Raw genomic sequence first — 14,444 nt, 5'->3', positions numbered from 1 at the left:
GAAAACTTCATGGCCATTGATGCTAAATATGTATAATAGAGACAGTGTAAAAAAATTTATGGGCAAAATCTCCAACAATCAGAAACACACTATTTGAGTTCACAAACCATAATCCTAGTGGTATATGAAAATTCTATTTAATGATCACTGAGAAGTTGCTTTAGGAAGCAATTGTAAGTAGCAGACCCTGCTGGTTTCAGTGCACAATTTATTCCTCTGGTGATGGAGCAATGACGGGTGCAGGGGAAGGACCGTTTGTTTCATCAACACGCGAAAAACCGAATTTCTTGATGAGCTCACGAGCAATTAGCTCATTTGCACCATCTGATGGATGGTACTCATCCCAAAACACATACTTGCTTCTGTCTTTGCACAATACTGATGCAGGGATACATGTCAGAGCCGGTCGGATTCTTCCAAATGAGCAGCATGGTGTGTCTGCGTTACTGAAGCCTACCATGGTTGGTTGAATTTGAATGAAATCATCATCAAGATGCAGAAAGAATAAATGAGAAACATGAAAAGGTCAATAGAGAAACAAACAAGTAGATCTGAACATGTTCTGTCTTAATTTCTATGACATGCTAAATCCTGAAGAGCACATTAACATACCATATTTGTCTGGATTGCTGATCACATCGTTGACGACATCATACGCATCACCGAATCTGAAGCTTGCGTTAGGAAGCTTGCTGGACAAGTCTTCCAATAGCTTGCTTCCAGCTTTGTTGAAGCTGAGAGCTAGTTTGTTTGTTCTATCTTGGCAATCTCCAGATGTACTCAAAACCCTTTGGAGTGGGATACAGCCCATTGGTCCTAGACCAAACACCATCAGCTGCCTTGCCCCTAAGCCGTGCAAAAGCTACTCAAAAACATGATCACAATTAATACAAATTAAGAAACTTTGATAATTATAACTATATCAATAATCAGTGGTTAGTTAAAGATCACAACCTTGAGTTGTGTTTGTAGGGTTTCCATTATGTAGTCGACGAAAGTTTGATCGTTGTAAGTCCACGAATCGCTATAAACTGGCATCAAGTAATTGTTGATGAAGTCGTTGCTGCCTAAAGCGACCACATAACGAGCTTCATGGAAGAACTTCTCTGCTGCTTGTGCTCCAATTTTGCTTTTAATCAGTGTTTGTGTGCCTTCAAACAGCTCAATTTGCTTGTAGAGCGAGAACCTCTGAATCTGCAAATGACATTTTGATGATCAAATTGCATGCGATCAATCTTAAAGCTAGTATTTTAACATTAAGGTTGCTGCAACTTACAAAGTAGCCACCAGTTTCATTCAAGATTCCACCACCTCCGGAGGCATAGTTTACTCCATTTTCTAGAATTGTATCCTCAGTTAAAGATGGATCCAGAAAGGCAGGTGGCCTTGAGAGGCCCATGTTATCACCTAAATAAACAAACATGTTCAGCAGACAACAAAACAAAAAAAGGCAACAAATTAAGCATATACATTAACGAAAATTGGATTGCAAAAGAAACTCATGCAGAACAAACTTTATGCTTTTTTGGGTTTTTACATATATATTCGTTACCTATTATATCAGCAACTGTGCGGCCATTAGAGAACCTTCCATTAGGCAGTCCATTGCCAAAATCAATCCCATACCATGGCAGGCTTGCTTGGGCAAGGCTCTTGCTTAGGTACTTGTTGTTTCCGACGTCGGAGAGGGAGTCGCCGAATATAAACTGCACAATTTTGCAGTTGTGACCATCAATGAGGAGGCCAAAGATGGTCACAGCCATCATGGTTAATGCCACCATGAACTTCATGGTTGATTGGTACTTGGTAAGATGAAAATGTGCTTCTTTAGGTCTTCCAAAGTAAAATGGAAGGTTTGGGTTTGGATTTAAACACAATTTACAAGGACTTATAAGTAGTAGAATTAAGATTTCGTGCACAAACACTAGAATGTGTTCGGATTTGAGATGAGAAAAAACAGAGAGGGTAGCTTAGCTAGCTTGTTTGATAAACCAACCGTTGCTCGTTCTTACCTAATGCAACTACCATGAGTACGTCTTTGTTTTACAAGTTATATTAATATACAAGTTTTGCAACGGTATGAGTCTCAAAAAAAGGTCCCATAATTTTTAATATTTTAGAATGCACTTTGGATTTGAAAATTCTCTCATGATTTTACAAAGCATCAAGGTGGGTGGTGAAAGCCAAACACTGACGTGCAATTGAAAGAGGAGAAAAGTGGAATTCTTGGAAGGAGGCTTGGGCTATGATTTTGCTGGTGTGAACAAATGTTTAAAGGAAATTATATTGGGGGGTTCACCTACCCATCTAAATTACTTCACCTCAATTTATCAAGACACAAATTGGCCTTTTATTTCAACATGTTGGGCAAACCATATAGGTGCATCTGCAATCTCTAAAGTAAGCTAGCCAAGTAAAATACTTTTCCAAATATTTTCCCTAAATTTGCCTTGGACTTGAAGACAAAGATTTCTAACAAGCTTAACCAAATTGATCAAAATTTGTCCTTTTCATACTATGACTGGTGTAACTTTGGCCCCGTGATCATACAGTGATGTTTGATTTATTCAAATTTGAACTTGTATGAGTCGTGTTCTTTTCTTAACAAATAAAATATAAACATGCTTAATTACAACTCGTTCAATTTCAGACCGACATTATGTCCATATCTCAAAATAACAAATTAATCACTACATTTGCTTCTACTTCTTGATTAACATATTCAATTAAAAGTTCAATCCGCAAGTCTTGTGAGCCTAGGAAACCTTTTTTTTTTGGTTGGGGGTGTAATATTATTACAACAAAGGAAAATGCTAGCGATATCAACTTTAGATACCAATTTGTGTACTATTTCTCTAATAGGGCGTGAAACCTATTGTATTGATGAGCTCTATCTCTACGAGAAAAATAGTACACAAATTGATATCTAAAGTTGATTTCTCTAACATGACTCACAAATGACGATATATCAGTGCCATAGAAAAGAGGTTTAAAAGTACTGATGTGGCAAAGCATCATTTGCTGCATGTAAAGATATCTGACTTGTATCCTAGAAGAGAAGGTCCACAACCAAACAAACTCATTACAAAAGTACACGACGTGGCGTAACATAAGCCTCTCCAAATTCTAAAGCCAAACAAAAATCACAGCCAGACCACAAATACGCGAAACCCCCCCTAAAAATCGTTAAAATCCAAAAAATCCAACTCATTATCCACAAAAAATCCTGGCCCTTCATTCTCCTAATCCAACGGCCACTTTCCCCACTCATATCCCAAACCATATCTTCCGAAAACATAAAAATTCACTCTCTCTGCCACTATCACACTCTGCCCCTCCTCTGCTTCAGCTCCAACCCCAAAAAAATGGCCTCCATTGCTCTCAAGTCCTTCATCGGACTCCGCCAAGCCTCCGCAGAAAAGCCCCATTTCACAATCCAAGCAAAACCCATTTCTCTAAACCCTTCAATCCACCGGAGGCTCCAGGTCAATGCCGCCAAAACCAGCCCAAAAGTCACGGGTCGAAACCTCAGGGTCGCCGTAGTCGGAGGCGGCCCCGCCGGCGGCTCCGCCGCTGAGACCCTCGCCAAAGGCGGCATTGAGACGTTCCTAATCGAGCGAAAAATGGACAACTGTAAGCCCTGCGGCGGCGCAATCCCGCTCTGCATGGTGGGTGAATTTGACCTCCCATTGGACATCATCGACCGCCGGGTCACCAAGATGAAGATGATTTCGCCGTCCAATGTGGCCGTTGACATTGGTCAAACTCTGAAGCCGCACGAGTACATTGGGATGGTGAGGCGTGAGGTGCTGGACCAGTACTTGAGGAACAGGGCGAGTGAGAATGGGGCGACTGTGATAAATGGTTTGTTTCTGAAGATGGAGAAACCGGGAGATGGGGAGGCGCCGTACGTTCTGCATTACACAGAGTATGATGGGAAGGTCGGTGGGGCTGGTGTGAAGAAGAGTTTGGAGGTTGATGCTGTGATTGGAGCTGATGGGGCTAATTCTAGAGTGGCTAAGAGTATTGACGCTGGTGATTATGAGTATGCCATTGCCTTTCAGGTAAATTATGAACTTGCTTTGTTTTAAATTATCAGTTAATTCTTGCTCTGCGGGCTTTGCATGTGGGAGTTGTTCGCAGGAAATTGCAATTTGATTATAAAACTTAGAGGAAGAAAGCAACTTTTAATTCAATTTGCACTCAATTGTTGTGCTTTGTGTTAACGTACTAGGCACATTCTTTGATTTGAAGTTGTTTTCTAACATTCTGGCTGCCTGCATAAAAGTATTTTCTTTTCTTGGTATTTATTTGGCTGAAATGACTGTATCTATGTGAGTAACTCAAAATTGAGACATGGTTTTTGGTATGCATTTCTAATTTGTCCTGAAAAACGTAGTTAGCTTAGCAAACAGAACAAGAAAAACCCTTTTAGAGAAAATGTTAATGAATGATTAGCTAGTTTAAAGTTGTATCTTCTATACTTGGTCAAAATTTTGGTAAAAGGCTAAACCCCGGGTGCATTGCTGAAATATGATTAAATGTTTACACTTAGTTCAGTGTTGATCCATTCTAATTAAATTCTTGGTTTCTGCCTTTTGCAGGAGAGAATCAAAATCCCTGATGATAAAATGGTGTACTATGAGAATCTTGCTGAGATGTATGTTGGTGATGATGTCTCACCGGACTTTTACGGGTGGGTGTTCCCCAAATGTGACCATGTAGCAGTTGGTACCGGCACTGTGACTCACAAAGGAGACATCAAGAAATTCCAACTTGCAACAAGAAACAGAGCCAAGGACAAGATCCTAGGAGGCAAAATCCTGCGAGTGGAGGCGCATCCAATTCCCGAACACCCCCGCCCCCGAAGGTTAGCAGGCAGAGTAGCACTCGTTGGTGATGCAGCGGGGTATGTGACAAAATGTTCGGGTGAAGGCATCTACTTTGCAGCAAAGAGTGGTAGGATGTGTGCAGAGGCAATAGTTGAGGGGTCGGAGAATGGAAAGAGGATGGTAAATGAGGCGGATTTAAGGAAGTACTTGGAGAAGTGGGACAAGACTTACTGGCCTACTTATAAGGTGTTGGATGTGTTGCAGAAGGTGTTTTATAGGTCGAACCCGGCGAGGGAGGCTTTTGTGGAGATGTGTGGAGATGAGTATGTGCAGAAGATGACCTTTGACAGCTATTTGTATAAGAGGGTGGTGCCTGGGAATCCTTGGGAGGATTTGAAGTTGGCTGTGAATACCATTGGGAGCCTGGTGAGGGCTAATGCACTTAGGAGGGAGATGGAAAAACTTAATGTATGAAAGGAGGAAGCCTTCTCAGCTGTGTAATTTTCTTTTGTTTTTTTTTTTTTTTCCCTACTTCTGTAATGAGGTAACAGTTTTCTTGGAACCAACAGACTGAGTGGGAATTCCCCATTGGATTACCAAGAGAGTTTGTAGTTATGATATAATATAGTGTTAATGGTTTTATGGTATGTGAAATTGTGAATAAGTTAGTGTTAAATAGAGAATGCTTGAATTGGATTGAATTGGGGGATAAAGAAAAAATCAAAATGCGTGTAGAATAATAAAGAAACATTACCTCATATTATGTCATACAATGCTATATGTTTGGATGGAAGGATTCAAATGCTATGAATTTAGATAATTCAAATTCTAGGGTTCAAATTCTATGAATTTAGATGATACAAATTCTACGTCCGTTTCAATGATTCATTGCACACGGTCATTTCAAATGCAATATATATCTAGTTATTTCAAATACATTCAATTTAATGTAGTTATTTCAAATACATTCAATTTAATCTAGTTCTTTCTTGTCTTTGCATCAAATTTAGTCTAATTATTAAATCCAAATAATTTCTTTCATCCAAATAGAGGCAAATTTCACTTAAATTTGAACGGTTGGTAAACTATAGGGACTAAAATCATGACAATTAAAAATATAAGGGTGAAAGTGGAATTTAATGATGAATTATAAGGACTAAAAACATAGTTTAGTTTAGTCTTAAAAAATGTCACTACTTTTTTTTTCATATATTTTGGATTAATCGTGGCCGTTGAAAATAATTAGAGATTAGCGGCGGGAGGAAGCGAACAAAAATGGTAGATTCGGTGATATTTGGGTCCACTCCGCACGCATCGACTGACATTAAAAAAGAGGTAGCTGTTTTAGAAAAGGTGTGGATTCGTCCGAGGCCCATTGGCGGAGTTTTTAACGAACTTCACGAGCAAAACCCAAGACGGGTCAAAGCCCCACTCTCTCTCTCTCTCTCACTCCTTTATATTCTCTCTTCTCAATGCTCTTGTCTTTCCAAATTCGCGTCTCAGAGAGCTCTGTGGTCGGTGGCCTTCAGCATCTTCAAGGTTAGTCTCCGCACCCTCTCTCTCATCATCTTTGATTTCCAATTGCTTTTTATTTCAATTCAAGCATCCATGGATCTTTTGGTTGTGTTATCAGATCTGGTTGCTTCTTTAGAATTTTCAATTCCCAGCTGTGTATTCAGTTATTGTTTCTGAAAGTTCAATTTTCATTGGAATCTTGTACATAGAATTTCATGTTATTTGATTTTCTGGACTTTCTTTTAGTGTCAATAACCAATAATTGAGATTTTTTTATTTGGTGAATTGGGTTGGAACTTGTATGTTGATTAAGATGTAAAAATCTTTGCTTTGTTTGTGTTTTTTAATGCAATTTTAAATTTTTGTGGCGCAGAGTTTGTGAGATGGCGGCAACATCAGCAGCAGCTACCTTTTCCATTGGAACCACCTGTTCCCTTGGCCACAAAGCAGTCTCATTTCCACAGTCAAAGCCTTGTTCTTTGAGGTTCAACTCCCAAAACCCTCTTAAGAGTTCTTTCAATGGCCTCAAGGCAACTACATCTCTCGCTTGCGAATCTGAGACCTCTTTCTTGGGCAAAGAAACCACCGCAGCTCTTCGAGCTTCTTTTGCTCTAAAAGCCCACAAGGGAGCCCAGGTGGTTCAGACTCCGTTTCAACCCCAGGCCTCTTATAAAGTAGCTGTTCTTGGAGCTGCTGGAGGGATAGGTCAGCCCCTGGCTCTTTTGATCAAGATGTCCCCTTTGGTCTCTGACCTGCATTTGTATGATATAGCGAATGTCAAGGGTGTTGCTGCTGACCTCAGTCACTGCAACACTCCCTCCCAGGTTCTTGATTTCACCGGAGCTTCTGAGTTAGCCAAGTCATTGAAAGGTGTGGATGTGGTGGTCATACCTGCTGGTGTTCCAAGAAAGCCCGGTATGACCCGTGATGACCTCTTCAACATCAATGCCGGCATTGTGAAGAACTTGGTTGAGGCTGTGGCTGATAACTGCCCCGAGGCCTTCATCCACATTATCAGTAATCCGGTGAACTCCACGGTGCCAATTGCTGCAGAAGTTCTAAAGAAGAAGGGTGTTTATAACCCAAAGAAGCTCTTTGGTGTTACTACCTTGGATGTTGTGAGGGCAAACACATTTGTTGCTCAGAAGAAGAATCTAAAACTGATTGATGTTGATGTCCCAGTTGTTGGTGGACATGCTGGGATAACCATTCTACCCCTTCTATCAAAGACAAAACCCTCAGTCAGCCTCACTGATGAAGAAGTTGAAAAGCTAATTGTAAGGATTCAAAATGCTGGAACTGAGGTTGTAGAGGCAAAGGCTGGTGCTGGGTCTGCAACATTGTCAATGGCATATGCAGCAGCTAGATTCGTCGAGTCATCTCTGCGTGCACTGGATGGAGATGGGGATGTCTATGAGTGCTCTTATGTAGAGTCTGATCTGACCGAGCTTCCTTTCTTTGCATCAAGGGTGAAGCTTGGAAGGAAAGGGGTTGAAGCTTTGATACCATCTGACCTCCAAGGTTTGACAGAGTATGAGCAGAAGGCTTTGGAAGCACTTAAGCCAGAATTGAAAGCCAGCATTGAGAAAGGTATTGCATTTGCCAACAAGCAAGCAGTGACTGCTTAGATAGCATCTGAAGCTCGTAAAACCTCATTCTAATGAATGCCTTATAGAGGGTTATAAAGAAACCTGGAACCTGGTTATTTTTTTTGCCCGGATTTAGCATTCCATCGGTCCTTTTAAGTTTTGTAGAATGAATTTGATATCCTCTCATTTTTCTATGTTGAAGCACTGTTGGGAAGAAATATAGAGTTGCTTCTGTTGTTGTAGATTGAAGAATTTAGCCTTGCCTCTCTCTTGGGGAATATGTAGTGACGGTTTTGAAATAACTTGGCTGGTCGATTGTTAGTTGTTAGGAATATCATGTATTTCTCTCCTCTGGCGTGTATGCTAGACTTGAGCTAGTCACTGTCGAATAATTCTAAGAATGTTTTCAAATTTCAGCCTCTTTATGTTGGTGTTTTTACGTGCTTTCTTAGAGTTTATTACTTGGATCTTTGGAAATTAAAAAGAATCACAAATCATAGAAAAATGATGTGAGCTAGATGAACAAAAGATGGAATTCAAAAAAATAGCTCATTCACCAAATTTGATCAAATTTGTTACTTATTAAACCGGCCTGCCGCTTATCTGTAAATCTTTGATCAAAGTGCAAAAGTTACACTCAACCACAGAGAAAGTTTGATACTCTTTGTAGCAATGGATCCTTCCATGAGAGCTTGCGGGCCAATTTCCCCACCATTGTCCAAGAAGGACTTAATCAAATTGTCGGAGAAGCCACTCACCATCGTCACCCCTGGATGATGTTCTTTGGAATGAGGAAACTTCCAGTCACAAATATTCCAAAGCAAAATGTGTGGCATCATCGAGGTGCAGCTAAAAAATCCCTTGAAGTCGGTGAACACAAACACTTTCTTGATAATCTGCTCTGCCTTCAAGTTCTCATTTACAACCACTTCCAGAATCAAATCAAACACTTTCCGCAAATCAACACCCTCGTTGGACTCCCTGAAGCATGTCCTCATCATAAACTCGCGCATGGACTTGAGATCATCGCCTTGTATTAAATGCAGCAGCGGCTGATCAGGTAAATGACCAAAACTGATCACCTTTCCTTTCCATGCCAGATCTGTAATCAGTTCAGACAGCACAAATCCAAAACACACTGCCAATTCTATGACTGGTATGGCCATGAAATCGGTGGTGATGTTACACACTGCCAAGCAGTTTTTAAATTTGCCCAACTCTCTTCCCCTTGCTTTTGCTTTAGGTACATGTCCTCCACCACTGCCTTCCACTGAAGCTCAGCTGCTTCCCCAAAATCCTCATCTTCTACATATTTTATGATCTCATTTGGAAGCAGCGCATCCAGCTTTATTATGCCATTGCCGCCTCTTAAATTGCTTCCTCCTTCTGCTGCTGCTTTCACCTCCTCCAAACACTTTTTAACCACAGAGACCTCTTGTGTGGGATTCCCGTACATGATTCAATGATTGTAGTAATTGGTCAGGGGAACCAAAGCCTTCCTTAGCCGTTCCCACTCTTCTGATTGATCTGATTCTGGTGGGAAAAGCCTCCTTGCAATGCTTTCATGCAGCAAAATGGCCCTGGAGAGGTGGTCTGAGATTTCGTTAATGACAACGCTGCAGCCCCACGTACCAAAAGATCAGCATCAAGTTCGTCGCCATCTTCATCTGGCTTCAGTTCCAGCTTGTGCTGCTGCTTCAATAAGTCAATATCAGACTTCAACTCCTCTGCCAAGAGATCCATAACCCGGTCGTGTAACAACTTATAGTCTGGGTCATGGTGGAGCCTCTCCGAAGCGTCTTGGCCTTAGAACCCAGTAGAGAATGTTGAGAAGGTCATACAAACCCCAAAACTAACTGGTAAGGGAAGGGAGGTTGAATAATAGAGTCTTGGGATGGTTATTGAAGATGAGCTTGAGGGTGATTGGGGGACTGTGGGACCAGGCCACAGGCAGCTGTTGCTTCAGATAGTTAAGGGCAAAATGATTATAATCAGCCTGCTGCTGGATGGTGTTGTCTTCGAGTGGGTGAAGTATTGGTTTCACATGGAAAAACAGATCAAGGCAGGAATCACCAAAGGAATAGAGGGAGGAGGAAGTAGGGGAGATGGAGATCTTCTTGGCCATGTCCTAACCGTTGGAGCTGGAAGCCATTAATCTTCTTGAGAGCAGTTAAGGAGGACAGGTAACAAGAGTTGTTGAAGTTGGAATTGTAGGAGTAGGAGGAGCCATTGCTTTCAGAACCCTCGTGAAAGTGAAACACACTTGCAGTGGCACTGATTTCTTCATCTCTAATTCTTCTAATTCAAGTTCCAAATTGAACACTGTATCCTTGTTTTTGTTTCTTTAAATTATATAGATGATTAATGGCTTGCTTGCGCACCAAGGACCATCTTTTTCCTTTACCTGGAAAACGAAATTATAACACAGATCAAATACAAGAGATAATTATAACACTGATTACTTTAAAACAAGAAATTCCAGTGGAGTGAAACTCTAAAGGTTTTAAATTCTCAAATTTTCTTCACCAAAAAAAAAAAATATACATTTTTCCTTTTTGACGTCCAATAGCTAATTCAGCAAATTTATCAGATTTGCTACTTATTAATCAAGCCATTCGCTGGATGCATACAAAGCTTATCTGAACCGTAGCTTTTTAGTATCCTCTTTTGTTCATCTCTTATGGTGGCTGCCTGCCCTGCACACCAAGTAACTGCACCAGTGCTCAATCAGCCAAACAGATTGCTGCTACAACTGCCTTTTCACAGCTTTCCTTCCACATTTTCTCTTTCAAACCAAAGGACGGCCACTGCCAGGGCACTAATAATTACTTCACTAGAATTGTCTACTCCCATCTAAACAACCCACAGTGTTGCTTCTGCCCAGGCATTTCATTTGCAGAAAATGTTCCCAGTTGGCTCACATGATGTAGATCTTGAATATTCCTACCAATAGCCATTGCAAGAGCAGCGCCCCTCCCGGAAATGATGAAACCGGGTGCGGTCTCGTATAATTACCTCTCTGTTATAAACCCCTGAGAGAGCCATTGCAAAATTATGGCAATCAACACATATCCGAAGATTCTTGGCCACTCTGATTGGCGTGCCAGGGGGAGTTGCTAGGACACCGAAAGCAATAGCTAATTTCTCGCTGTGATAGGAGAGTGCATGCCCCTTTTCTTCTGTCCCCAAGTTGTGCAATTCAGATGATGCATCTGGAACATAACCAGCAATCTTCAGCTGGCTATTAATCTCATCCAGCATCTTGTAGATTTCATCCTTCCTTGGGTGTGAAACATCATCCACAACAAACTCGTGTGCTACTCCTTTCAATTCAATTGTGCTACAGCCAGGTGTAGTTTGAATTGCTTTTTCCTTCATAAATTTCCTCACTTCTGTTAGCTTCTCCCAGTTCCCAGCTGAAGAGTAAATATTCATCAACAGAACATAATCCCCTGCCTCTTGAGCCTTGAGTTCAATCAAATGACCTATAACACTTTCCGCAAGGGCATCATGGCCATGAATTCTGCAACCCCCAAGTAAGGTCCTCCATATTGTCGAATCCGGTTTGATATCCATTGACAGTATGAGCTGATAGGCCTGATCAAGTCGACCAGCACGACCCAAAAGATCAACCATGCATCCATAGTGATGGATATTAGGCACTACCCCAAAATCTTTGCTCATACGATCAAAAAACACAATTCCTTCATCAACCAAACCGCAATGACTGCAAGCACAAAGAACTCCAGTAAAAGTCTGATCATCTGGTAAAACACCCATTTTCTGCATCTCTCCGAATGCTTCAATAGCTTCTCTACCATACCCATTCACTGCCAACCCAGAAATCATTGCACTCCACGAAACCACATTTTTATCCTTCATTCCCTTAAACACCTCATAAGCCTTATCCAAACACCCACACCGTGAATACATCGCTATTAGAGAGTTACACAGATTTGAAGCACCATCATAACCATGTTCTTCAATGTACTTATGAACCCGTTCGCCGAACTCCAACGCGTTCAAGTTGGAACAAGCTTGGAGCATAAGTAAACACGTAACTTCGTCGGGTTCACATCTATGAGTTTCACTCCGCATTATATCGAACAAGCTCACAGCATCCCTCGTCCGGTTATTATGTAAACAACAAGAAATCAACACGTTCCAAGCAACAACATCTCTCTTAGGCATCTCATCAAACAACTTGCATGCTTCATCACACTTGCCACAAATTGAATACAAGTCCATCAAAGTAGTGAGCAAACGACTGTCGGATTCATGGCCACCTCTCAAAATCCTAGCATGCACCTGAATCCCTCCTAACAACGACGAAACTCTAATGCAAGATTTGATCACAAAGGACGATGCCAAGGCGTCGGCACAGAGGCCCCGCCGTAGCAAATCTCGGTACATAGAAAACCCCTCCTCTGGTGAATCACTGATTGAGTAAGCTCTTACCATGGTGTTGTACTGAAAAGCAGTCGGCTTTGCTATCTGATCGAAGAATCGGCGGGAATAGGAGATGCTCTTCAGTGGTGAAAGTCCAACGAGGGACAAGAACTGGAGGCAAATGGTGGGTTCCAGAACAAGTGATGTTCGGACGATGTGGGCGTGGATTTGGAGCAAATGGGATCTTCTGGTGCATGATTTGATGAGGTCAAGAAGGGATTGTTTTGGGGTTTGAGTGTGGGAGATGTTGGTGGTAAAACAAACAGGAACGTTGGGGTGATGAGCCTGAGAAGAAGAGAGCGAGCTTAGGTGATGTGAGACTGCTGCTCTTCTCATATTTTCACTCTTTAGTTCCCTTTGCTTATTACAAATATGTGAAATTTAATGTCAATTTTCGAACTTAACCATAGTGCGAAAACCTTTTTTGAGCACCGAGAAATTCGAAACCTTAATTATTCTTACAACCAGGAATGTAAATATGGCCAGGCCATATGGGCTAAATTCAGCCCCATCTTTTGGGTTATGGGCTGGCCAGGCCCATGGGCAGCCCGGGCAGGTCTGATATTTAATTTAGTTTATTAATAAATAATAGAGGTGCGCGTCAAGATCGGAAAACTGGAACACCGAAGTGCACCGGACCTAAACAAGGGAAAGAAAACTATGTTGACTAAAAAGTCAACAAACTGGTAGTATTCTTTCTAAGCGATGGCGTTGTTATGAGTGGTGCTTTACTACAAATCTCTATTTTGATGGTAATGATACTTTGTGTGAATTTCGTGCCCTCATACAGCAATTAATAAAAAATCAAAAAAGTTGTAGATACGTCAATTGGGTCAACCATGTGTTGAAACAACATAGAGGCTCAAATATTGAACAATTCAGAGTTTGCTTTGATCTAGATCCTCATCTTGCAAGTTCCATTGATAAATGGATTCAGTTTGCAATGGAAAAGAGAGTTCGAGTGTTTCTGTTGGACTTTCTACTAGACTATGGTGTTATTTATGAAGATTCCTATACTCTTCCCCGCACACTATTAGGTCTTGAAAAGGAAACGGGATCCTCCTTGACGCCTTTTTGATGCGACATTCCAAGGGCACACTCTTATGGACACACTGGTTTTGAGTTCCTCGGGGTTCTTCATTTGGAAAATGTTGATGAGTTGTTGAGTACTTCATGTCTAATTGTCTAGTTTTCGAACGGTTATCAGTGTTTGATGCCACAAATTTGGTTGATTTAAAAGTTGTTTGTCCATCAGTTTCATTCAAATATTTATCGATAAGATATTGTCTTCGCCTCAAAAGCAGTGAGATTTGTGACGCAAACCTTGTGTCATTTATTTATGCCAGATACAAGAGAAACTTGTGTCTCAGTAATGTGCCATCACTTGTTGAGGTATCCATTTTCAAGCTTCCGGTCTATTCCAAGAGTATTGCTGATTTCATGAGTCATGCCTTCACCCAACTTCCATGTTGTCTCTCTCAACTAGAGACTCTCATGTTGAATATTGGCTTCAAGATTAGTGTGTATTTTGTAATTATCATGTGTTGGTTTTCTTATGTTTTTGTTGGATTAATATATGGAGTTTCCTTACTCTGTGTTTGCTTTCTTTCAGTATAGATATGCATTCCCTGTTCCTACATTACCAAAATCTTAAGCATTTGGAGCTTCTTGAAGGCATCTCCTTCCTTGCAAAGACTTGGTACTTAATTAAGGTACGTAGATAATATATATTCGTACTTGATAAATTAAACTTGATAGTCGTAGTTTTGTGTGTTTTATGCATTTGGGGTAAATACTTTGGGAGTTTTTGGTTTCTTTATAATTGTTATACCTTTTGAATATTAATTCTACTTGGAAATGCTCGATAGGAGAAGCACATTCAGCATGGTTGCGCATACATTTACCTATTTGAGCCTCATTGAAACTTGAAAGCCTCTTAAGCTTCTGTAGATCATAAAAGAAAAAGTACAAATAATACGAGTTAAATTTTAGAAATTAACATAAGAAAATAAGATACTTTAAATAAATAAAAACAAAAAAAAAACAGCCAAATGAAGAA

At 40.8% G+C, this 14,444-nt stretch overlaps 5 protein-coding genes across 5 annotated transcripts; 2 read left to right on the top strand and 3 right to left on the bottom strand.

The window, feature by feature from the left end:
* Positions 1-201: 201 nt before the first annotated feature.
* On the bottom strand, positions 202-1,790 carry LOC117628731 (GDSL esterase/lipase At1g74460). Its single transcript, XM_034361243.1, has 5 exons — positions 1,553-1,790; positions 1,277-1,407; positions 955-1,194; positions 613-862; positions 202-453 (listed from the first exon to the last, which is right to left on the bottom strand). The coding sequence occupies exons 1-5, from the start codon at positions 1,788-1,790 to the stop codon at positions 209-211; spliced, it is 1,104 nt and encodes a 367-aa protein (XP_034217134.1). The 3' UTR covers positions 202-208.
* Positions 1,791-3,237: 1,447 nt separating this feature from the next.
* LOC117627412 (geranylgeranyl diphosphate reductase, chloroplastic) lies at positions 3,238-5,479 on the top strand. The gene is made up of 2 exons (XM_034359500.1): positions 3,238-4,064; positions 4,605-5,479. The coding sequence occupies exons 1-2, from the start codon at positions 3,366-3,368 to the stop codon at positions 5,304-5,306; spliced, it is 1,401 nt and encodes a 466-aa protein (XP_034215391.1). The 5' UTR covers positions 3,238-3,365; the 3' UTR covers positions 5,307-5,479.
* A 711-nt stretch (positions 5,480-6,190) lies between these two features.
* LOC117627410 (malate dehydrogenase, chloroplastic) lies at positions 6,191-8,375 on the top strand. The gene is made up of 2 exons (XM_034359497.1): positions 6,191-6,371; positions 6,721-8,375. The coding sequence occupies exon 2, from the start codon at positions 6,731-6,733 to the stop codon at positions 7,973-7,975; it is 1,245 nt and encodes a 414-aa protein (XP_034215388.1). The 5' UTR covers positions 6,191-6,371; positions 6,721-6,730; the 3' UTR covers positions 7,976-8,375.
* Positions 8,376-8,471: 96 nt separating this feature from the next.
* Positions 8,472-9,422, bottom strand: LOC117627411. Its single transcript, XM_034359498.1, has 2 exons — positions 9,149-9,422; positions 8,472-9,113 (listed from the first exon to the last, which is right to left on the bottom strand). The coding sequence occupies exons 1-2, from the start codon at positions 9,390-9,392 to the stop codon at positions 8,554-8,556; spliced, it is 804 nt and encodes a 267-aa protein (XP_034215389.1). The 5' UTR covers positions 9,393-9,422; the 3' UTR covers positions 8,472-8,553.
* LOC117627409 (pentatricopeptide repeat-containing protein At3g47530) lies at positions 8,472-12,728 on the bottom strand. Its single transcript, XM_034359496.1, has 2 exons — positions 10,567-12,728; positions 8,472-10,340 (listed from the first exon to the last, which is right to left on the bottom strand). Exon 1 carries the CDS (start codon positions 12,719-12,721, stop codon positions 10,880-10,882), a length of 1,842 nt encoding a protein of 613 aa, XP_034215387.1. The 5' UTR covers positions 12,722-12,728; the 3' UTR covers positions 8,472-10,340; positions 10,567-10,879.
* Positions 12,729-14,444: the final 1,716 nt, after the last annotated feature.

The sequence above is a fragment of the Prunus dulcis genome, chromosome 5 (assembly GCF_902201215.1).
Source record: "Prunus dulcis chromosome 5, ALMONDv2, whole genome shotgun sequence".
NCBI lineage: Eukaryota > Viridiplantae > Streptophyta > Magnoliopsida > Rosales > Rosaceae > Prunus > Prunus dulcis.
This window is presented reverse-complemented; position numbering and strand designations above follow the sequence as displayed.

Excerpts from the sequence above, each read along its gene's own strand:
- LOC117627409 (XM_034359496.1), bottom strand. The coding sequence starts at position 12,721 with ATGAGAAGAGCAGCAGTCTCACATCACCTAAGCTCGCTCTCTTCTTCT.
- LOC117627410 (XM_034359497.1), top strand. The coding sequence starts at position 6,731 with ATGGCGGCAACATCAGCAGCAGCTACCTTTTCCATTGGAACCACCTGT.
- LOC117627411 (XM_034359498.1), bottom strand. The coding sequence starts at position 9,392 with ATGTACGGGAATCCCACACAAGAGGTCTCTGTGGTTAAAAAGTGTTTG. Across the intron at positions 9,114-9,148 it reads GCAAGGGGAAGAGAGTTGGG|CCACCGATTTCATGGCCATA; the intron begins CAAATTTAAAAA and ends TGTGTAACATCA.
- LOC117628731 (XM_034361243.1), bottom strand. The coding sequence starts at position 1,790 with ATGAAGTTCATGGTGGCATTAACCATGATGGCTGTGACCATCTTTGGC. Across the intron at positions 863-954 it reads CCCTACAAACACAACTCAAG|CTTTTGCACGGCTTAGGGGC; the intron begins GTTGTGATCTTT and ends GTTTTTGAGTAG. Across the intron at positions 454-612 it reads CAGCAATCCAGACAAATATG|GCTTCAGTAACGCAGACACA; the intron begins GTATGTTAATGT and ends CAACCATGGTAG.
- LOC117627412 (XM_034359500.1), top strand. The coding sequence starts at position 3,366 with ATGGCCTCCATTGCTCTCAAGTCCTTCATCGGACTCCGCCAAGCCTCC. Across the intron at positions 4,065-4,604 it reads AGTATGCCATTGCCTTTCAG|GAGAGAATCAAAATCCCTGA; the intron begins GTAAATTATGAA and ends TGCCTTTTGCAG.